This window comes from Chrysemys picta, chromosome 8 (genome assembly GCF_011386835.1).
Source record: "Chrysemys picta bellii isolate R12L10 chromosome 8, ASM1138683v2, whole genome shotgun sequence".
Taxonomy (NCBI): domain Eukaryota; kingdom Metazoa; phylum Chordata; order Testudines; family Emydidae; genus Chrysemys; species Chrysemys picta.
The window spans coordinates 45,657,789-45,682,256 of record NC_088798.1 but is presented as its reverse complement, the minus strand read 5'-3'; the positions used below and the strand labels follow the sequence as shown (position 1 = coordinate 45,682,256).

Genomic DNA, 24,468 nt, shown 5'->3' with positions numbered 1-24,468 from the left:
TTATACCTCACAAAGGGGTATGTGTGTGTGTGTGTGTGTTTAAAGGTGACAGATATTTCAATCCCATGCAGTATCTTTGGGGATTGTACTGTATTAAGTTTATGTACCACTTTGGGCCAGGGACTACATACAACTCCGAGTGGGGAGGGTTACCACAGTCCTCCAGGAACCAAAACAATGGAGGGTAACCAAAGGGAATCACTTAGGTTGTAAACACTTCTAGATAGATACCATCCCTTGGGTAGGGTTGCCAAATTTCTAATCGCACAAAACCAAATACCCTAGCCCGCCTCTTCCCTGAGGCCCTGCACCCCCACTCACTACATTCCCCCTCCCTCAGTGGCTTGCTCTCCCCCACCTTCACTCATTTTCACTGGGCTGGGGTAGGGGATTGGGAAGTGTGAGGGGGTGAGGGTTCTAAATGGGGGTGCAGACTCTGGGGTGGGGCCAGAAATGAGGGTTCAGGGTATGGGATGGAGCTCTGGGCTGGGGCAGGGAGTTAGGGTGTGGGAGGGAGCTGGAGATGAGGGGTTTGGGGTGGAGGGAGCTTCAGGCTCGGGGGTGGGTCTGAGGGATTTGGAATGTGGGAGGGGGCTGTGGTTGAGGCATGGGGTTGAGGTGTGAGAGGGGTGAGGGCTCTGGGCTAGGGGTGCTGGCTCTGGGGTGGGGCCAGGGATGAAGTGTTTGGGGTGCAGGAGGGGGCTGCAGGCTGAGGGTTGGGGCCGAGGGATTTGGAGTGATGGAGGGGGCAGAGGATTGTGGTGCAGGACGGGGTGGGCCAGGGATGAGGGGTTCAGGGTGTGGGAGGGGGCTCTGGGCTGGGGCAGGGGGTTAGGGTGCAAAAGGGGTGCGGGCTCTGGGCTGGGACTGGAGATGAGTTTGGGGTGCAGGAGGGGGCTCCAAGTTTGGGGAGGCTGAGGGCTGGGTCAGGGGGTTGGTGCTCGGGGTGGGGCACGGGCTTACTTTGGGTGGCTCCCAGTCAGCGGCACAGCAGGGCTAAGGCAGACTCCCTGCCTGTCCTGGCTCCATGCTGCATCCCAGAAGTGGCCAGCAGGTCTGGCTCCTAGGTGGGGGGGAGGGGCAGGAGGTTCCATGGCGTGCACTGCTCTTGCCTGCAGGCACCACACCCTCTCTCCCCCGCTTCCATTGGCTGGGAACCAATGCTCAGGCAGCGCGTGGAGCCCCGTGGCCCCCCTGCTAGGAGCCGGACTTGCTGGCCACTTCTGGGGCTCAGCGCAGTGCCCCAGGACAGGTAGGGACTAGCCTACCTTAGCTCCGCAGCACCGCCGACTGGGCCATTAAAAGCCCAGTCGGTGGTGCTGACCAGAGCCACCAGGGTCCCTTTTCGACCAGGTGTTCTGGTCAAAAAACGGACACCTGCTCACCCTACCCTCAGGGCGGCTTGCATATACTTGATAAATTGTTTTTTCCAGAGACCAACAGACACAGAAAGGGGTTTTGTCATAAAAAGGCTGCATTTAAACTGACTCGGGGCCTTCTTTCTGATCCAGCAAATGGACTGGACCTTCTGTCCAAGAGAAGGCTCCAACCCTTGCAGAAGGGTTGGAAAGACTTTGGTCTTCTAGGGCCCCATAAGATTGATGGGTGACTCCTGATGTGTTTGGTGTGGTGTTTGTATCTGTTTGTTGTTTTTATTATGTTTTCTCTGTAATACTTTTACCTTAAAAATAAATGTGTCTGCTTAGAAAGAGTTGTGTGGTAACTTGTAAATGCTGGCAATACACCATTTATAGCCCTAGGAGAGAATGCAAAGCACAGACCCTGGCCTTCAGGCAGATGGGCTTGCTGAGGATATTGCAGTGTAAGGCAGAGAGCTGTACAGCCTTAAGACTCCCTGGTCCAGAGGAAATAGGACAAGGGTCCCTGCCCAGAGATGAGTGATGGCTAGAGACTGGAGTTTTGATTGGGCACTCCTAGATTGGACATTGGGGAGGAGGGGAAGTTACAGGTGCAGATAGTCTGAAACTGCACACCTATGTCGTACTTCAGAATACACTCTGAATCCTCATTTAGCTTTCCCCAAAACTGATTCCTCCAGACAGAGGTGCTGGAACAATTTTTATAATGGGGGTGCTGAGAGCCATTGAACCAAACTCTAAACCCTGTATATGATGGAAACCACTTCAAGCCAGGGGGTGCGGTAGCACCCCCAGGACCCCTAGTTCCAGCACCTATGCCTCCAGAGAAGTTAAGATCCTATGAATGGTCTTAATTGCATTATGCTATAGAACCACAGATGAATATAATTTAATTCTTAATACTTTACATTTCAAATGCAACAGGTTTGTCTTGAGCTTACAGTAACTTTGAACTTTTCCTAATTCACATTAAAGACCTTTCCATCAGCTACATTTGCACTAGTGTTTTACACTTCATTTTCCTACTCTGTTTTTTGGCCTACATTAGCCACTATGGATCATCATTTTTTGTTACATACTCAAGGACTCTGGACTTGCCATCTTGAATCATATAACATGCTGAAGTTGCCATTTAAATGTCAGCAATGTCAAGCAGTCATGACAGAGGAACAGCATATGAGATACCACCGTTTTCCCCCTGAAGTTAGTGGCTGCTGTGGGAGCTCAGCACCTTGCAGAATTAGGCTTCTGCTGTTTCAATAGTCATACAAGTGACACAGACAATTATTTACCAAATAGACAGATACAAATAAGGCAACAGAGATAAGAGAAAGTAAGCTTAACGGAACACTGCATAAAAACAAAAGTCCAACAACAAATACATTTGTCATGCCTGAAGTTTCAACAGAAGGAAGTATGACAAGGGAGTGCAAGGACTTAATTCACTCTTCTATGTCAACAGGAGCTGGACATGCTCAGCACAGCAGCATCAGTTCCTAAATCGCATGTATGAGTTCGTATCTATCTGGGCAAAGTCTACACTTAAAATGCTGTAGTGCTCTAATGAAGATGCTCTATGCCGACAGAAGAGAGCTCTCCAGCCAACGTAACGCTGTCTACCCCAGCACATAGATCATTAAAACTACATTGCTCAGGGGGTGTGGATTATTATACCGAAGTAATTGTGTAGTGTAGACCAGGGCTTAGTCTTGTTTCTCTGGTATCATATGGAGTAGGATCCTTTTCCTCAGCATGACAGTGCTGATGGAGAACAGAATGCATGGCAATTGTAAGGTAAGACTGGTTGCATAAAATAGGCAATTACTATATTATATCTGGCTGTGGAGTGGAATTACTTTCTTCCCATCAAACGCAGCTTGTTATGCATGTTATGTATGGCTGTTATTTTACATTATTTTTCAATAAACATTTTAAAAATGCCCCATTAGCGAGCCCGTGGGGAGTACTGAACTCAAAATAAGGAAACCATTATTTTTTTGCTCTCCCAGGACTTCATCTGGTGGTTGAATTTTCTGTCAGTACCAGAGAAAATGGGATTCTGTATGGTATTGTACTGAGCTAGCTCTTAGAGCCTGAGGTTAAGCCATTCCTTTTCACCTAAGCCTCCTAAGGCATAGTTTTAAAAGTTTCCTGTATTATTTTAAGAAAGTCTAAAGTATATATCTTTTTAAAATAAAATATTAAGAGACAGATTTGGCCCACTCTCAGTCTGTGAGTAGCATTTTACTGTGTATATCCCCTTTGATTACTTAGGGAACAAAATACTGCTCAGCATGAGTAAGGGGAATAGAATCAGGTCCCCAACATCTTAGTTTTCAAAGTAAATTTTATTAGTTTAAAATACTAAAAAGAAACTCTGAAAATTGTGCCATGTCTTTGAACAATTACTTACCACGTGCCCTGGGGGCTTGCTCAGTGTAACCACTGAATTTTCCCACTATCTGGGGCTCCCAAAAGAATGCATTCTGCGGCATTCACAGCAAACTTGGAAGTGTCCTGCAAATTCTGAGGAGTCATCAAGAAATTACTTTTTTTTAAAAGTCTGTTTAGTTTTTTGATTTTAGCTGAATGTCCCCACAGGCTGATTACTGAGCTATTCAAACCATATCTGCATAGATAAAGTGCACATTTGATTTGAGGTTTCTTTTAATAATGTCTTCCTCCTCTGTAAGGTTTTTTGTTTTGTTTTGTTTTTTAAGTTCCTGATGCAATTAAAAACACCAGTGACTGTGGTAGCTTTAGCTGCAGCTATGATGGAAACTGTATTTGTTGAAATGGGACAATGTTCACCACTGGTGGTGGAAAAGTAGGTGTTACATTTTTTTAAAGAAATGGTCATGTTACCCCTATTATCTTTCCTTCCCTTAGTTTAGGTGTCTCAGCTTCCCTTATAACTCCTGCCATTTTCTGGTCATCTGAATCAATATTTTCCAGTGACATTCTTTCTTGTATGCGACAGTCAAGAGATGCTCTTCTCACATACCAATCCCTTTGCCAGTCTTTCCTCCTCTTTCCTATATGTACTAGTAGAAAGCATAGTGCTAGATGGCAGATGCTGTTAGCACTTCCAGACTTTTAATATTAATACCTAACATTAGATACTGAATGTTACTAATGCTTATTAGTCTCCCTCAAGGCCTGTTCCTGCTTCTATTTGAGTCAGCCTAGTCATGTCTTTAGTACCAAATCAGACCCTTAGTTTATGTCTATACTGCAATAAAAAAAACTTAAGGCACCAAGTCTCAGACCCGCGGCATGGTAGAGGCTGGCCTGGGTTAGCTGACTGCTGCTTGTGGGGCTGAGGCTACAGAGCTAAAAATAGCCATGTAGACATTTGAGCTCAGGCTGGAGCCCTGGCTCTAAGACTCTTCTCCCTCGCATGGTCTCAGAGTCTGGGCTCCAGCCCGACCCTGAATGTCTACACTGCTATTTTTAGCCCCACAGTCTGAGCATCGCAAGCCACAGTCAGCTAACCCAGGCCAGCCGCTACCATGCCACAGGTCTCTCCTGGCAGTCTAGACATACCCTTAGAGATCTTTATCTCTACACAAAGTAACTGAACACTGCACTTTTTTTTTTTTGCTGGAGGGAAGGAGGATCAGCAGAACAGATTCTTTTCTGTCACTTACAGAAGAGGATCGACCTAATTGCTGCCCACCCTGTTTAGTGGTACATGGTTTCCATGATGGGGAGGAAGTCTGAATTCAGATTTCAGCTCATGTGGCTGGGTGGGTGGGGGAGGAATCTACTAGGTCTAGTACCCCAGGTGTCTGGGGATGCAAAGGAGCATACTATTCACCTCTGGCCCCAGCTTTGTCTCTCTCTCCCCTGCTGCTGCAGAACGGCACTGCCTTTTGGGGGGAACCTGAGACCTTAAGAATCTCTGACCCTCATTTCACCATGGCCCAAGGTCTATGAGGTACCAAGCCCCTGGCAGCATCCCCCCTGCCCCACAGTGCACTTCTGCCACCTCTTCCTTGCTCCTTCTCCAACAAGATAAATACCCTGCTCTAGCGACAATTAAGACCCTATTCTTAAGAGGGCTTAAGAACCAATTGTGTTGGTTAGGAAGATGAACAAATCACCTGATTTCTAGTAACCAGTAAATGATACAATTCACTGATTCAAATGTAATTATAAATCCAACACAGATTCAGATTACTCTGTCTGCTCTCTGCACTTTGAGCAATGAACTACCACACTCTAATACGAAGCGTTCCATAAATAATTTACTGAAACTAATTTACCCTTTGAAATGAATTTAACACTTTTTGATTGAGGTTTGGATCATTTCAGATGGCTTTTTGCTAATTATTTCATAACTTTTACCTGCAAACTTTTGTCAGTTTCAGTAACCGTCACACAAAACAAATAATTGTCATGTTAAAAATGGATTTTAGGATCAATGTTTTAATTAATTTTGTGAATTCTTCAGTGTAAATCAGAGATCTTACCAATGAACTAATCTTGGGTGATTAGCTTCAGACTCAAGACCTTGTGAGGCTGGAATATCTATATAAAGCTCTTGCTGTTCTTTATGTAAAAACTTGCTTATTTATCAATTTCTGCATTTCTGCACAGCATGGAATATTTTGTTCTATTTTCAATTGTCTTGGTCAACTTACTACAAAGAGCACAAAATGGCAATACAAATCTGGAAAACATCTGCAAAAAGGATGCCTATATTTAAACATTGTATTTCCAATTTGAAAAATGTGTCTTTTGATGGTGTGTGTGTTTTTCCCTTAAGAGTTATATAGCAGATATATACAATAGCTTCTAGAAGGTCGTATTCTAGGTCTCAGCTATAGGTATATATGAGCTTGATAGTGCAAGTTGCTGAACACTTCTGGGAGTCACTAAACTTCATGAGCTCCTGTTGAATTCAGTGGGAGTTAAGGTGCTGAGCACCTTGCAGAATCAGGCAGTGTGGTGTATGCTACCAGGGAACGGAGAATAAAAAAACAATATGGACAGAGTTAAAAAAATTGGTCTTTTTTTTCCATTTGCAACTCAGCTTGATGCTTTTTCCCATTTGTATTTCCGTAAGACTTGGTTTGGTGAGATTGTATATGTATTCTTTGCTGCACATTCAATCTAATCGCAGGGATAGCTGGGATAAATGGGGAGGGAACCACATAACATTTTAGATTGTTGACTGGAGCATGAGAGTGACATAATTTTTAAAAGGTGTTTACACGGTAAATATTTAAACCGACACTGTACCATAGGTGCTGACTCTGGGGCTGGAGCACCCACAGGAAAAAAAAAGTGGATGCTCAGCCTCCACTGGCAGCCTCCCCAATCAGCTCCTCCCCCTCCCCCCAGTGCCTCCCACCTGCCAGTGATCAGCTGTTCAGCAGCAAGCAGCAAAGGGGTAAGAATGGGGCAGGAAGAGGTGGAGTAGGGGCAGAGTGGGAGTAGGAAGAGGCGTGGCGGGTGGGGGTGGAATGGGGGAGGGGTCTGGGGCAGAACAAGGGTCGAGCACCCCCCCAGCAACTCAGAAAGACAGCTCCTCTGCACTGTTTTTTAGAAGGAACTTCAGTGTTTCTAATGTCAGAGTTACTTGAAAGAAAATAGAAATGTAATCACCTGTTTTATAACCTAAATAGCAAAGGACCAAATTCTCTCCCCTGCACAGAGAGCAAACAAACAGGTTTGGCACAGGGTGGAGAATCCTCCTAGAGAGCACCTAGCACAGCTGCTCCAAGCTCACTAATGCTGCCCTAAAACTGCAGTTGCCTTTATTGTCAGGGGCACCATTCCCTTATGCTATGGAGTTGGCCAGTAGATCTGCATTATTATTGTTGCCTCTTTTTGACCCAAATGTCTCATCAGAGTTTAGGGCCCTGAGGATGTTCCAGTTGGGGGTAGAAATTGACTATGGAGTCTGGAATTTTCATTTGATGCAATCTTGTTTAATTACAAGGAATATACAAACTCCTGCATCTCCAACTGCAGGAGGAACCAAAACAAAAGGATAATTTCTTTGAAAATAGCCTAAAGCCTCTTTATACAACACCAGACGCAAAAACTCACTAGGGTCATACACTGGGCTTATAGGCTGCTGCTTGGCTTTCTTGCTTTTTGCCTCTGTCTCTGCTATTCTCTCCACCCAGCTTGTCTTCTTTCTGTCTCTCTCACACACCGACACACCCCTGGTCACAATACCCAGTGGAACACCTTCTGCACATGGTGCTAATTTCTGGGTAAACTATATGGGTGCGTGGGAGCATGCCTCCCAGCTCAGGTAGACAGGCACACACTAACTCTGTTTGAGCTAGTGTGCTAAAAGTGGCAGTGTGAACGTGGTGGCATGGGCAGCAGCATGGGCTAACTGCCAGAGTATATTGTAGGGTTGCCAACTTTGTAATATTTAAAAACCGGGCACTCCAGCAGGAGTGCCAGAACCTCCCTTGCCCCTCGCACGCCCCGCCTCTCCCCCTGTCCCCCGCATTGCTTGCTGCTTTGTCCTCTTCCTCATTCCCCTCTACCTGGGTTGGGAGGGACTCTCCTGCAGAGCCAGTACTGGGAGTTGTAATTGCCTGACACAGGTAGGAGGCAGCCCTGGCTGAGTAGGGGCTGGTGCGGGTGATGACCGGCACCTCCCCGCCTCCCTCACCTGCAGTAACTGGACTTCGGGTATCCAGTCAGATCTGACCGAACACTCAGGCCCCCCATTTTCAACTGGATTTTCCGGTCGAAAACCAGACACCTTGCCACTCTAAGTACATGCCGCCCGACCTCTTAGCGCCATTGAGTGGCTGGCCTGTGCTGCCATCCATGCTGCATTGTCTACACTGCTATTTTTAGCATGTTAGTTGAAGCAGAACTATCATGTGTCTGTCTACCCATGGTGGGAAGCAAATACTCCCAGCTGCAGTTTAGATATATCCTATTAGGCCTTGTTTTAGGTGTAGCACCTTAAGTGTTTCTTACAACTATCTTAAGTGAAGAGTGCATTCACACATCAGTTTTACTGAGGTTTTAACTCAACCCACAACAAGGTTTCACCCTGCTAACAATATTATTGATCTACCGCCATGCCATGTATTAAACCACCTCTCTATACTGGTGCAAAAAAGAGTCATGGTACAGGGGTTATTGGGTACGAGCTCTCATGCATGAACTCCTTACCACCTGCCCCCATCTCCACTGTGAAACTGTAGCAGTTCCCTTAAAATATCCCCAGAGGAGGAAGCAGGATTTGTCCCTCAGGAAACATTTACTGGAAAATAATAATAATACAAAATCACTGTTTTTGTATCTCCATAAATATAAATGGTACTTTTGTCTCTTAATGACTGTTTCCATTTTACTGCAACTTCCCACCAAGGAGTTATGCGCTAAACATAATCAGTGGATGATTGCATGAGGGAGGCTGAAGTCTTTATCAGCTGTTTTAAAGCATTCTGTATTGAAGCTTCTGTACAACAGAATTTATGTTACCTAGGTTGTGCTCCTCTTAAAGAATATTCAAGCTATCAGACCATGGTGTTTAGGCCTCTGGGTAGGACTTTACTTGTTCATGTGTTTGTATATAGGGTTAGGGAATCACTTTTTAACCATTTAATGGATCAACACAAGCTTTTATATTCAGTCTACATACCACAGAATTCATCCACAAAAAGGTAGCCTTTACTAATGGACAATACATAGAAACTGGATGTATGTCTGACAAGTGGTTGGTAGGACTGTCTCATAATAGTCTTATTTTGATGCTTCTGATGTAGTAACTTCTGATACCCATGGGATGTTGTTGACCTCCTTTGTTACAGAGTTTAAGGGGGCAAGGATATCACACATTGATTAAACACTATCAGTTGTTCCACGACTGTGGAATAGCCCAAAAGAGTCATCCCAAAAGTATGGATAGAGAGATGTTCCCTGCATTACAGAAACAAAGTTCACTGATATAAATTAATAATCATTGGAAGAAAGAAAAGCCATCTGAGAAACTGTTTGAGAGGGAATTACAATTCCCCCATATACCAGCATAGTGCATTCCGCATTCCAAATATCATGTAATATGCATAAAAAATTATAAACATATTTTGTACATTTGTATATATAAAATGTTTTATATGGCATCTTTTCACTCTGAAAGACAACAAACCCTTTCATATATAATGGGCTAAGTCATCCTCATCGCTGAATGGAGAAACCCCAAAATTCACAAATCTAGACCAGCCCCACTGAGGCCTAGTCCACACTAGAAAAGTTTTGCTGGTATAGCTATACTGGCAAAATCCTCCTAGTGTAGCTGCAGTTATACCAGCAAAAAAAAAAAGTGTTCTTGCCAGTATAGCTTATACTGGTTTGGCAAGCAAAATACATGAATGCTATGTTGTCTGGACTCTATGGTATCAGTCCCCAGCAATCAATAGGGGTAAATAAATTCAGCACCAACTTCTATTAATTTACAATAAGCAAACAATAGTAATGGAATTCCAGGGGGAACTCAGGCATGAGGATTTCCCTGGAAATCTTTGGACATTAATTGGCCCAGATGGCCAAGCCCCTTAAGTATAACTCCTTCTCAAAGCCCAAGGACTCCTTCCTCCCCCACCCAGGCAGGAGTGATGGTAATGAGTGAGATATGAGAAAGAGAGATAGTACGCTGTAATGCAACTACCTCAGGTTTCAGGGCTGCACAAGGATGGACACTGCAAAACTGTAACAGTATGGCAAAGGGGAAATTCTGCCTAAGTACAGATGTAGAGTAATACTTTCAAAAACACTGTAGTCCCACTTTCAACAATGATTTACAAATTTAGGAGCCAAAGTCTTATTGAAAGTCAATTTTGAAAATGAAATTTAGGGTCTAGGTTACTTAATTGCCTTTGAAAATTTACCTGCAGTGACAAATCCAAAGCTATCTAGTATGTGCTTAAAGTCCTTAAATACTTTAGCATAGAATGGATAGAAGTGAATATATTGTTTTCTGAAATTAGGAGGACAAATTGACTTACGTGTTTCTTTAATATGCCTTTTCTTTTGAGGAAACCATAAATTTTCATGAAGTTGAATCTAAATCCAGGTATTTTAGATCACTTGTTTCAGAAACATCTGGGTTTTCCCTCCTCCCCCTTGCAGTTTAACAATCACAGGGTGCATGGCAAAACAGAGCTTCACTCAATAATTCACACTATGGCAGATCAAATGACTGTGAAAGTGAGTTCTGAGAAAAAAGAATGAGAAGTACTTGGGGCACGTTAGAGACTAACAAATTTATTTGGGCATAAGCTTTCATGGGCTAAAACCCACTTCATCGGATGCATGCAGTGGCAAATACAGTAGGAAGATATATATACACATAGAACATGAAAAAATGGGTGTTGCCATACCAACTATAACGAGACTAATCAATTAAGGTAGGCTATTATCAGCAGGAGAAAAAAAAACTTTTGTAGTGATAATCAGGATGGCCCATTTCAAACAGTTGACAAGAAGGTGTGAGTAATAATAAGGGAAAAATTAGCATAGGGAAATAGTTTTTACTTTGTGTAATGACCCATCCACTCCCAGTCTTTATTCAAGCCTAATTTAATGGTGTCCAGTTTGCAACTTAATTCCAATTCTGCAGTTTCTCTTTGGAGTCTGTTTCTGAAGTTTTTTTGTTGGAGAATTGCGACTTTTAGGTCTGTAACTGAGTGTCCAGGGAGGTTGAAGTATTCTCCGACTGGTTTTTGAATGTTATAATTCTTGACGTCTGATTTGTGTCCATTTATTCTTTTGCATAGAGACTGTTTGGGAACACCCATTTTTTCATGTTCTCTGTGTATATATATCTTCCTACTGTATTTTCCACTGCATGCATCCGATGAAGTGGGTTTTAGCCCACGAAAGCTTATGCCCAAATAAATGTGTTAGTCTCTAAGGTGCCACAAGTACCCCTCCTTCTTTTTGCTGATACAGACTAACACAGCTACCACTCTGAAATCTCAGTTCTGAGATTTACATAAGAGAATTGCTCAGCAAAAGCCATCAATCACTATGACAGCCAGCTGTGCAATTGTCCAGCTAATGTGCGGAGGTGTTGTAAATTATCAGAATCCCTTTCATTTGCAGCTAGGTGGTAACTCTTGCTTTTATTTGAGTAGTAAGCACATCAGAAGGGAAACCTGATTTTTCTTTAATCCCTTAAATGTCTTTTTCTAAGACCAGTACTTACATTTGCTGATATTTAGCACTGCAATTTTGGCCTGAAAATATGCACTGTATAAAAATGACCCAGACTGTTTTTCCTGACATAGAAACAGTATGTGAAATGCACTAATGGTATCTACCTACACTTGTTGTTAAATGTGTTTTTACAAAAAAGAGAGGAAAATGGTATTGTGAAATAACAGTTTCTGTTCTAGTGTTACAGAAAATACAAAATATTTGTTATTTGAATAACAAATGGAAGAATTCCAAAATGTTGTGTTTATTAATAGTATTTCAAATCTGTTTGGAGTCAATAATTTTTAGTCTGCATCATAGAAATAACACACTAATCTTGAGAGCTTCTAAAATCATATCAGCTTTGTATATTGTCCGACATTAAATCTGGCGAGTCAATAGGGTAAAATGTCAGTGCAAACTGAAATGACTGCTACACAGTATGGGGACTTGCTCAAACATCAGACAGTGTACTAGGTTACCAATTTTGCAGAATAATGTGTACTTCGTAGTCTTAATCAGTAGTATCAGAAATGTTCACTGCAGGAGAAAGTCATCCCAGTATGGAGGCCTACTAAAGGCCCTATGTATTTTTTAAATATTTCTTAAATCTCAAGTGATTAAGGGGATGCATAGTCTTTTATGGGCCCCCTGCCCTGGGATAAATTTCACCCTGCTAGTAAAAGATGCACAGTTTAAAAATCATCTATATATTTTGCTCTTAAAAAAAACTAAGAAAAAGTTGTTCCACTGAACTACTCATTTTTCTTCAATTAGCGGCATCTTCTTTGTAAAGTAATTAGGACCTTGGATATTAAATTTGGCCTGTATCATTAGCCATCATTGATGAAGACTTCATAGAACAGCTCAGGAAGGAAATTCCAAGCTTGTATTTGTTCTCTTGATCCTGGGCTGGACCTTCATTTAACTCAGAGCAGTATATAGGAATAATCTGCATGTTTGATTGTGGGGAGAGGGGGAGAGGCAGGGGATATGGGATTGCTAGCAACAATGAGCAGGAGAAACTTGCTGAGTTTTTGTAATGCTAATGTGCACTAGTTTGGAGGTTCTTTCCATAGTACAACACATTTTGGCCCAGTATGTCTGTTCACAGATTCCTGTGCACATTGCATTAAGGCTTCTATTCAACAAAGCACTGAAATAAATTCTTACCTTTTAAAGGATATGCTTAAATTAAACATATTTAAGCAAGTGCTTAAAGTTAAGTAGATGCGTAAGTGCTTTGCTGAATTAGAGCCAAATTCTACCATATATTGCACTCATGGAACTGAATTTTTACCTTTTGACTTTACTGGAAATTCAGTGGAATCCATTGCTATATAATGTTTGGGTTTTTTTGTTTTTGTTTTTTTTAAATACCGGTAATAAAATTCCTTTATTTGAAAATCTAGTATTATCTTCTCTAATCATTCTTTGATCTGTATATAGACTCCAGATACACATTTCTCATTAATAGACTCATCACTGTATCCATGAGCTAACAAGGGCAGCAAAAATAAACACTTTTTTTTTACTCAAGTTAAATGATCTCTCCAGGTTGTTAAGCATCTTTATGTCTTCAATAAATTGGATGTTTTCAGTTCTTAAGCAGGTTGTTTTTCAACCTAATTAAAGGTACTAAGAACTGATGTTTACCAGACTTTATGACAGCAGGAACATTTTATTGGATAATGTACTGGTACATTCAGTGAAACTTTGAAGCTAGTGGGTGTGATAACTACACTTCATGTAGGATAAATGTAAAAAACAATTAAGCTACTTTATGGAATAAGATAGCTGAAACAATAGGAGTCACCACCCAAAAGGCAGGTCATGTGCAAGTCCACTCAGGAGTCTGAGCTATCTAAGCAGAAGGGTTTCACTGGGGCTGAATGCAAACAAAGGAGCTGGGTACTGTTTGATGGAGCTGTGTGTGAGAGAGACAGAAGCAGCAGAAACTCCACGGAAGTGGACAGAAAGCTGTAGGAAGTCCCATCAGTTTCTCTCTACTAATGGAAACAATCTACAAGGTTCTGAATATTGGCTAACCGTTCAGGTCAAACGGGATAACAGTATGTTAGGCAGAAAGGAGGATGGGACTGAGATGTCTATTTAATCACATTGAGATTTATTATTTTACATTTACCTAAGACTTTTGGGCTAAACTGTGCCGTTTAGGCACAGATGTGAGTATGGAGCATGTCACTGTAAACCAATTCATTATTGTCTTTTTCAGTCTGCTGATGGACAGAATAAAACAGTGATACATGGTCATATTTTACCCTGTGAAATGGGCCATCCTGATTACCACTACAAAAGTTTTTTTCTCCTGCAGATAATAGCGCACCTTAATTGCGTTATAGTTGGTATGGCAATACCCATTTTTTTCATGTTCTCTGTGTATATATATCTTCCTACTGTATTTTCCACTGCATGGATCCAATGAAGTGGGTTTAAGCCCACGAAAGCTTATGCCCAAATATATTCGTTAGTCTCTGAGGTGCCACAAGTACTCCTCGTTCTTTTTGCTGATACAGACTAACACGGCTACCACTCTGAAAATTGTTATAAATGGAACAGTAGTTCCATGCACAGAATAAAGATGGAATATGTTTCTAAGAAGAACCCCATTTATCTCAATTTAATTTTGAAGCCTATTTCTGGTGACCTGTGCCAGCATTACTAAAGGAAAATAACAAGTTTTAAATATGAAAATAGCTGAACCATATGTTGAATACTTTTTCTGTCAGTTGCAAGACTGACCGAGCTTCTGACTAACCAAAGAACAGTGGTGTTTACCCTGTCTTTAGTTGCAAAGCAAGAGTCTGAGTGGTTTGTAGGAATTTATGGATTTTAAGTAAGCAAATATCTATGATTTAATAATACCTATTAAAATATAGAAAACTAGAGAACACTAGACAACAAAAATAAATATCCCCAAAGAAATTCCAGAAATACCAGTCTGTTGGGTTCATACCAGTGCTCAACATGCCCTCCAGCATCCCAGAGAAAAGGACATAAAAGAGGGGCAGTTTCCAGTTCCTTCACTCTAGTTCTTTTGCTAAGACAGAATGTCTATTGCTAAGGACTTGGCAGTCGTAGGGAAGGAGGGCAGGTTGTGGAATACATGTTCACGCACATCTGAAAGAACCACAGTTACTGTAGGAAAACTGCTGTTCTTTGAGTGATTGTCCACATGTATTCCGCTTCTGGTGACTCACTCACAAGCAGATTTGTATTCTGGAGGTGGTGCTCAGAGTCTATTGGGATTATGACTGCAGGACAGCTCTGCCAAACTGGTTTTTGGATCTGGAGACCTCCAGCAAGGAGGTAGATGCTCAGTCTACTGCAATGATGCGGGACAGATCTGCCAAAGTGGGCATGGGATTTAGAGCCCTCAAGCAAGCAGTAGTGCTGGGAGAAGCTGTCAACTGAACTTCAGGTAGTTGCTCAACAAATCAATGAGATTGGGACACCCCACAGGGAATCAGCAGAGACTGCCTGAGCTCTGGTGGCATGGGTCTTAATCTGTCCATGTGTGCCTGTTTAAGTGGCCCATCATGAAGCATATTTTAACACAGTTTGAGATCCATTTTGACATCCTTTGGGTGAACATAGATTGATCTTTCTTTATGTCAGCAAATGTAAGGAACAATCTAGGAGAGTTCTTAAATGGCTTTGTTCTGTGTATATAGTAAGAAACAGACCTGACAACATCCAACGGGTAGAGTTTAGCCTCTCTCCATTTGGCATGAAACTTGGGGAAGAAGACAGGTATGTGGATCATCTAGTTAAGATGAAAGTCAGACACCATTTTAGGTAAAAACCTTGAGTAAGGTCTTAGTCACTGTGCCATTTTGGAATACTGTAGAAGATGGTCCTGCCATGAAGGCCTCAATTTCTCCCATACTACTGGCTGAGGTTTTGTTCTCAGATTCATGAGGTCAGTGTAGCAAACATGTCAGGGCCATGCTGGGCTATCATTTTCATTAGAGCTGTATCTGGCTTACCCTTCAGGGGAATTTGGAGGGTGGGCATACATGAGCCCTATTGAGCCTGGGATCAGAAAGGCATCTGATAGGGAAGTGAAGGATGTTCTGGATGACTCTGTGGCAGTGGAATGGTATTTCCTTAATGCTGAATGGGCTCTGGAGCCTGGAGAGGACTGGCATGTTACTGGGGTACTGTGGGAGATGGTCTGGTCTGATGAACAGTCTTCTCACTTTCCAGTGCCAACAAATCACATTCAGAGCTCTCCAAAAGGAAGAACTTAAGTTGCAACTCCCTAGATTTTTGGCTTCTTTATGAAAAGGAACAGCATATAAAGTATTTTCATGGTGTATGTGTTTTTTCCAGACACAAGACAAGTATTTTAGAATTCAGGTATTCCATTAATAGTTGATATACTTGAATATTGACTTTAGAATATAAGATGGGACTTGAACTCATGTCATTTGAAAAGACGGCAGTGTGAATGGTAAATAGTTTGAGAACCACTAACCTAATTAATACATCATGATTGATACTCACACATAAATTACATTTTAGGCCTGGTGACTTACAGATATAAATATTAAAGGTCTTTAGATTAACTCCTGCTTTCTGAATTTAGGTGAATCGGGTGCACAAGAATGTCAGGAAGGAGGGATTTAAGCAAAAATGAATATTGTACCCAAAAGAAGAATATAACTATTGTCTGTCAAAAACAAATTCATGTTTATGTAGCACACTAATAAAACAGATGACATTCAGAAATAAGTATGCAATATTAGTGTAGCATCAATTTTGTGACTACTCAATAATAGCTAATAACAGCTAACCAGTAACCAGCATTCCTAGAGACCACATTATGTAATCTCCCTTCATTAAATATTTCCAGAAATTAAGTGCTGAAAGTATTTGTAATATTCCCAAAATGTCCCCAGAATGAGAGTCTCTATGCAAAACCATATATCAATCATTCATAAAAGTGATAATGTCTTAGTAATAACAGTACAGAATTGGATTAGACTTTTGCAAAAGAAGTGTGATCCACATTTTGTCAGATTTAATAATGTAGTAAACAAGATTCTTTATCTTAACACTTTCATGTTTTAATTTAGTACCCAATACTGATAAATAATTTAAAGTAACAATTTGCTTTGCACTAATCCCTGGGTATGAGTTTACAGTAAAAGTGATGTCTGTTTAAAAAAAACCAATAATCATAGAAAATATAAACAGCAATTCTAGAGTGATACAAAGTAGCAATATTTACATTGTTCTCTTTTTATTATTCATACTTCAAACAGGAAATTCTACAGCTCAACAGACGCTTGCAGTTTGTTCAGTTGCCAATGAAGGTCTCATGTACTACATCTTTTGGGGGGCCAGATCCCATTACCTAGAAGTCAATTTGGATTCACCATTGACTAATATGCAAGCAAGACTGGACACTTGACTATCAATACTTTGTATTAGAATAGAAAAAGAATATTTCAGTGTTTTCATGTGATTTTTTTTTAAATTGACATTGCTACTACAAGTCCCTGCATGATAGGATCATGTACAGGTATATTAGCAGCTATGATTTACTACTGCAGTAAAGATGTTGTCCAATGAAAAATGACTTGCCCATAGATAGATGTCCTCTGGAGGTATTAATTTAGCATGTTATAATGAAGAGCTTGCTGATGATGATGCACAGTAGTTTAAATAATAAAAATAGCATTTTTTAAAAAAGAAAATGTTGTATTACTTTAATTTGGGGGGGAACACTTTCCAGTATTTGATTTACTTGACACACACACAAACCCTTTTCATGATTTAGAATTAAACCTGCATGTTGTCCTTGAAACAATACAAATGAGAGTACTGTATTGGTCCTCAGATCTATGTCTACCATCCTGATTGAAGAAAAAAAGTGCACCTACAAAACCATGTAAGTTGGATGGCAAAATATGTAGAATTATCACCAGCAAACACTGTTGCTACCTTAGTGATTCTCAACTATTTCCATAATATGACACCATGTTCCCACAGAAGAAAAATAGTTTCGGACCTTCTTATCTAGCAAAAAATAAAGGTGGTGTGGAGGAGATGATTACAACTTTCCTACAAGTCCTGACCCTCAGGTTGAGAATCCATGGACTACATGATATCCATGTATTAGCATAGAGGAATGGTCTGTTGTGTTACCATAGTTGCATGTATAAACCAAACAACGACTGGCCTGTCACAATGTAGATATGCCCTAAGTCAGAGGTTCTCAACTTTTTTCTCTTGGAGGTTTCCCACCCCCCACATACTATAAAAACTCCACAGCTCACTTCTGCCACAACAACTGTTTTTCTGCATTGTTAGGGGGTAGCAAGCAGGGCAACGGCCCGGGCCCCCTGCCACATGGTGCCCCGCAGAGCTAAGTTGCTCAGGCTTCACTTTCAGCCCTGAGTGGCGGGGCTCAGGGTGCTGGGCTTCAGTCCCTTGCCGTGGGGCTTCAGCTTTCTGCCCTGGGCCCCAGCAAATCTAATGCTGGCCCTCAGGCCCAGGGCAGAAACCTTGGCAGGCCCCCTGAAACCTGCTCGTGGTCCCCCAGGGGACCCCGGTTGAGAACCACTGCCCTAAGTTACCATATGTCAGTGCTAGACTGAAGATCTCACTGTGGGTGCCTGAGCCCCATGTAGCTCTGTAATGAATGTATATGATTAGTATAGCCTCTCACAGGGAAAGTTTTAATGTCTGACGTTTCAAATGCAGAATGTGACTGTTTCTGTGACTTAGACGAGATTTTTTTTTTAATTTAAATACCTTATGGAAAAATTTGATAGTCACATTGAGTTTAGTCTTGTAACTCTCATACACTTAGAGAAGTCAAATACATAGTGTACCGATAAACAGCAATGTTTAATTGCCTCTCACTCGCACAGTGTGCAATAATTCTTATCTGTTGTACACCAGGAGGAATCCAGAAGCACAATATAACTGCAGTGCACAATAAATGTCAGTGCTGTTTCTTTCTTTAGGCCACTAAAAGTTACTACTCTGCAACTTGTGTTTTCATCTTCAGTGGAGAGCTGCAATATAGCAGCATCAGTGTCTACTAGCAAGGGCGCTGGGCATTCATAAATCAGTGCAGCTCTGACTGCTAGAGAAGCAAAACGGGAGACCGACCCCATTGCCAATTTTCCTGGTCTAAGGGTGAGCACTTCAACCTGTCAAGTCAGCCTCTTTCACTGTTTGGAAGATACAAAGCAGCTTGACTGTCCCCTGAAGGAATCAAGATAGTTTCTCTCCTTTTTGGATGAGTGTCTGTCTCTCTATATATACACAGGCACTCAGACATTGGTTCTGTGTGTTTGTGGATGTTTTTTTGTTATACATGGGCTAAGACTCTCTGTGCTATTTGCTATTTACATAACTCGGTAAATAGTAACAGGTCCGACGTTTCTAGGAATGTCCCTGTAGAAGATGGAAGAAGAGGGATGGTCGTTAGCATATCCCTGCTTCCCACCCCCACCCCTCTTTTGTCTCCCTCTGCCGTGTTTGCAGAGCAGAGCTGAACCCCAGACTCACCTGTCGTCGTTCTGCCATCCTTGGTCTCCTAGCAGCAAATCCCGAAACCTGTACCTGGGAGGAAGAGGAGGCACCTCACTCTCCAGATCCACCATCCTACCCTGGCAGCCAAAGCCTCTCCCCCGCGGCTCAGATAGCAACAATCCGACGAGGAAGCAGGAAACCGAACGGGTTGCCCCAAGCCAGTGCCGGCGTTCAACACACAAAGGCAGAGAGCAGCCTCGAGTCCTGTGCTGGGAAGGGGACGCTCCACAGCATCTGAACCAGTCCCAGCCTCTCTTGCAGAACGGAGAACGAGGAGAACCGGGGTCGAAAGTTATTTTCTTGCAGCCGCCGCTGTTCGCAGCCTTTCTCTAGGAAGCAGGTGCGGCGGACAGGCAGGGACCAGGGCTGCATTAGATGCACACACAGCTCGCAGGCTCTGGGCTGACAACAAAGAGATGCCTGCCATACGCAGCCATGCAAATGATATTTGGAGCTGCCGCTGGCGGGCCAACCAATGCGATTAACTCTCATTAGCATAGCCCAGAGAAGGTGAGGGGAATCTATCATCGCCAACCAATGGGATTAAATATATTAGCATAATGTGGCTGTGGGATTTTCTCAATCCCAGACACAGGGCTGGAGCAGCAGCAGAGCCCTGTGGATGCAGGTATAGTCTCAGGGATGCCCAAAAGTCTCCTTCAAAGAGAGGCATTGCACCAGATATGGATATACAGGACTCGTGTAACCATGCCCATCCCTACCCCAGGCATACCCTAGGATACCAGGGGACCTCTACACCCAAGCTGGCACAGGGGAGGGGCAGAAGCTGGGTGTGGCCAGGCTGGAAGATAGAGAGGAAGCACCTGGATGGACCTGTGTCCTGCAATACAAACTCCCTTAAGGGACTAGTTAAATTGAACCGTGGGGTTTCCTAAATGTCCACCCACAATTCCCAGAAGGGACAGACATTTTCTTCCACAATACCAGCAAAAGCCTTATGACAGCAGCACAGTTCCTGGGGGATCTAGGAACCATGGGGTGCACTTCAAAATCTTTCTCTCCCACTAATAACTCTAATGTCAGTGTGGATGCAGGGTGCTTAGATACTGCATGGGACTGAATTGTTCCTTTGCAATGTGTTTGCACGCTCCCAAGTCAAACGAGTGACTCAATCCTGGTAAATCTGTAGTGAAGACATACTCATAGGGGTCACTGCACAGGTTAGTCCCTGAAGGGAGGAGGCACAAACTGCCTCCCCTTGATTCTGCATGCCTTACTCTGTCCCACAGTGTTCTTGTGGCACTGAGCACTAGGAGAGGCAGGATATCCAAGGGAAGTGTACATTGTCTATTTTAACAGAACCAGTTTGGCTTTTGTGTCTTTAAAGGGGCACCACCAACTTGAACATCACATTTCCAGCTGACAGTGCTTAACTAGTTGTTTTTAAAAACTACATCTAAGATCACTGTAACAGCATATGAGCAAAGAAAACAATTCTCTATTTTGTCATTGTGTTTACTTTGCATCTTGTATTTCCAGTATGTGTGTAGTCATTTCTTAGATTTTGCTGGTGGTGTATGCCTCTCCCCCAAACTCTGCAACAGGGTGTTTAATACTAACAGTAGCAGCAGCAAAGAGAGAGGGAAGAGCGGGGAGAAGCCATAGGAAAGATAGCTGAACATCTGATGCCATATGTAATATTAGTCCCCCACATTTAATTCCCTTCAGAATCTACTTTGTTCTACTAAATGCAGCCCTTTTTGTCACTTCAGCAGCAAAAAATGAAGCATTAAGATAATTGTCTCATTTTCCTTTCTTTCTTGCAGCATTCAAGATCTTTATTTATCATTACATTTTAATAGTTTTTAAATAATGGGTCTTATTCATTCCAGTTTTACACTTGTGTAACTCCACTGAAATATTGCCACTACAAGTGGTATAAAATCATGAGATGAAAATAAATAATAATTTGTAGGAACTTATTTGGCATCTGAATATTAGTATTTAGAGTTAATTCAAATTCACATGTTTCCAGGTTTGTCTCTATAACCATCAGGATTAGAAACATGTCCCCCCCCCCCCCCCCCTGAAAGCTGACATTCTCACCTAATCATATGCCTTTAGGAGCTGGGGCTTTAAGGAAAAAAACAACAAATATTGTAAGATTTATGATGAAATCATGAGAGTTAGCAACACTGCTTTAAAGTGAAATAACCCAGGTGAATCAGGCTCAGTGGGCCTTGCTTTGTCACTTTTCCTCCTTTTTCAAACTGATGAACTCTGTCAGCCCTTTCTGTATTATATGAGGAGCTGAAGCCCCAATGTGTGTGTGTCAGGGAGCAACTTCTAAAGAAAACAATAGACGGTACAAAGCTGGAAGGGGTTGCAAGTGCTTTGGAGGATAGGATTAAAATTCAAAATGATCTGGACAAACTGGAGAAATGGTCTGAAATAAATAAGAAGAAATTCAATAAGGACAAAAGCAAAGTACTCCACTTAGGAAGGAACAATCAGTTGCACACATACAAAATGGGAAATGACTGCCTGGAAAGGAGTACTGCTAAAGGGATCTGGGGGTCATAGTGGATCACAAGCTAAATATGAGTCAACAGTGTAATGCTGTTGCAAAAAAAGCAAATATCATTCTGGGATGTATTAGCAGGAGTATTGTAAGCAAAACACGAGAAATAATTCTTCCACTCTACTCCGCACTGATTAGGCCTCAACTGGATTATTGTGTCCAGTTCTGGGTGGCACATAACAGGAAAGATGTGGACAAATTGGGGAAAGTCCAGAGAAAAGCAACAAATATGATTAGAAAACATGACCTCTGAGGGAAAATTGAAAAAAATGGGTTTGTTTAGTCTGGAGAAGAGAAAACTGAGAGGGGACATAACAGTTTTCAAGTACATAAAAGGTTGTTATAAGGAGGATGGAGAAAAAATGTTCTCCTTAACCTCTGAGGATAAGACAAGACACAATCTGCTTAAATTGCAGCAAGGGCAGTTTAGGCTGGACGTTAGGAAAAGCTTCCTAACTGTCAGAGTGGTTAAGCACTGGAATAAATTGCCTAGGGAGGTTTTGCAATCTCTGTCATTGGAGATTTTTAAGAGCAGGTTAGACAAACACTTGTCAGGAATGGTCTAGATAATACTTAGTCCTGCCATGAGTGCAGGGGACTGGACTAGATGACCTCTTAAGGTGCCTTCCAGTCCTATGATTCTATGAAAACCAATTGCATTTCTCCCTTTGAGAATTTTATGGAGTTCTCTTTCCAGGCACTCCTGCTTCTCTTCATATATGTCCACTCTGCTTTTTCAGTCTTGCACTGTCATGCCTAACCTCACTAGTTTCCAACAGCAGTTTTTGTTAATTCATTATATAGCAGATGAGAGTTAATACTGGTGACATTTTTTGAAAGCCCAGAAATTGTATACAGTCTCCGTATCAAATATAGTTACTGTGCTGCTGTTTTTTTACTAATATCTGCACAGGTACCGTTGTTTTGTTGTTCAGTGATGTTAAAGTGAGTCATTTGACCACACTTGGGCCTCTTGTTATCTTTTCCCCTCACTGGGCTCAATTTTTAATTGCTCACTTGTTGTCCTGGTAGTTAATTTGAGCATTTGTGACTGATATATTTGTGCCTCATCCTGCAAATATTTAGGCACATGTCCTGTTATATCAACACAGCTACTTGTGCTTAAAATTAACCATGTACCTAGTATATGCCCAAGAAATGATAATTTCTGATGAATAGGAGTGCAACAGGCAGAAATAAGGCAATCATCTTAAAAGGTACAGTGTAAACCTCAAACCTTTTAGAATTCTTTTGAAGGGAGGGATTTTTAACATAAATTATCATAGAATCATAGAACTGGAAGGGACCTCGAGAGGTCATCTAGTCCAGTCCCCTGCACCCAAGGCAGGACTAAGTATTATCTAGACCATCCCTAACAGGTGTTTGTCCAACCTGCTCTTAAAAATCTCCGATGATGGAGATTCCACAACCTCCCTAGGTAACTCATTCCAGTGCTTCACAACCTTCCTAGTGAAAAAGTTGTTCCAAATATCCAACCTAACTCCCCTCCTACCCTCCCCCCCCCACTGCAACTTGAGACCATTACTCCTTGTTCTGTCATCTGCTACCACTGAGAACAGTCTAGATCCATCTTCTTTGGAACCCCCTTTCAGGTAGTTGAAAGCAGCTATCAAATCCCCCCTCATTCTTCTCTTCTGCAGACTAAATAATCCCAGTTACCTCAGCCTCTCCTCGTAAATCATGTGCTCCAGCACCCTAATCATTTTTTGTTGCCCTCTGCTGGACTCTTTGCAATTTTTCCACATCCTTCTTGTGGGACCCAAAATTGGACACAGTACTCCAGATGAAACCTCACCAATGCCGAATAGAGGGGAATGATCACATCCCTTGATCTGCTGGTAATGCTCCTACTTATACAGCCCAAAATGCTCTTAGCCCTCTTGGCAACAAGAGCACACTGTTGACTCATATCCAGCTTTTCATCCACTGTAACCCCTAGGTCCTTTTCTGCAGAACTGCTGCCTAGCCACTCGGTCCCTAGTCTGTAGCAGTGCATGGGATTCTTCCGCCTAAGTGCAGGACTCTTGTTCTTGTTGAACCTCATCAGAGTGCATCTGACCCCATGGACTTGTGCTCGTCCAGCTTTTCTAAATAGTCCTGAACCACTTCTTTCTCCACAGAGGGCTGGTCACCTCCTCCCCATACTGTGCTGCTCAGTGCAGTAGTCTGGGAGCTGACCTTGTTTGTGAAGACAGAGGCAAAAAAAGCATTGAGTACATTAGCTTTTTCCACATCCTCCATCACTAGGTTGCCTTACCCATTCAGTCAGGGGCCCAAACTTTCCCTGACCACCTTCTTGTTGCTAACATACCTGTAAAAACCCTTCTTGTTATTCTTAACATCCCTTGCTAGTTGCAACTCCAGTTGTGATTTGGCCTTCCTGATTTCACTCCTGCATGCCTGAGCAATATTTTTATACTCCTCCCTGGTCATTTGTCCAAGCTTCCACTTCTTGTAAGCTTTTCACTGTTAAGCCAAGCTGGTCGCCTGCCATATTTACTATTCTTTCTACACATAGGGATGGTTTGTTCCTGCAACCTCAATAAGGATTCTTTAAAATACAGCCTGGACTCCTTTTCCCCTCATGTTATTCTCCCAGTGGATCCTGCCCATCAGTTCCCTGAGGAAGTCAAAGTCTGCTTTTCTGAAGTCCAGGGTCCATATTCTGCTGCTCTCCTTTCTTCCTTTTGTCAGGATCCGGAACTCAACCATCTCATGGTCACTGCCTCCAGGTTCCCATCCACTTTTGCTTCCCCTACTAATTCT

The 24,468-nt window shown here is 42.3% G+C and overlaps 1 protein-coding gene across 6 annotated transcripts in view; it reads right to left on the bottom strand.

Moving 5' to 3' along the window:
* KCNT2 (potassium sodium-activated channel subfamily T member 2) overlaps window positions 1-19,583 on the bottom strand; it is a 298,580-nt gene extending 278,997 nt beyond the window's left edge. For 4 of the 6 annotated variants that reach the window (XM_008164277.4, XM_065554426.1, XM_005304340.4 and 1 more), the window contains exon 1: window positions 19,116-19,582. In XM_008164277.4, the coding sequence (XP_008162499.1) occupies window positions 19,116-19,210 (95 nt within the window). In that variant the 5' untranslated portion in view covers window positions 19,211-19,582. Of the gene's footprint in view, window positions 1-19,115 lie in introns of all 6 variants that reach the window. The other 2 variants (XM_042840686.2, XM_042840688.2) reach the window with 1 other exon arrangement.
* Between the last annotated feature and the right edge of the window lie 4,885 nt (window positions 19,584-24,468).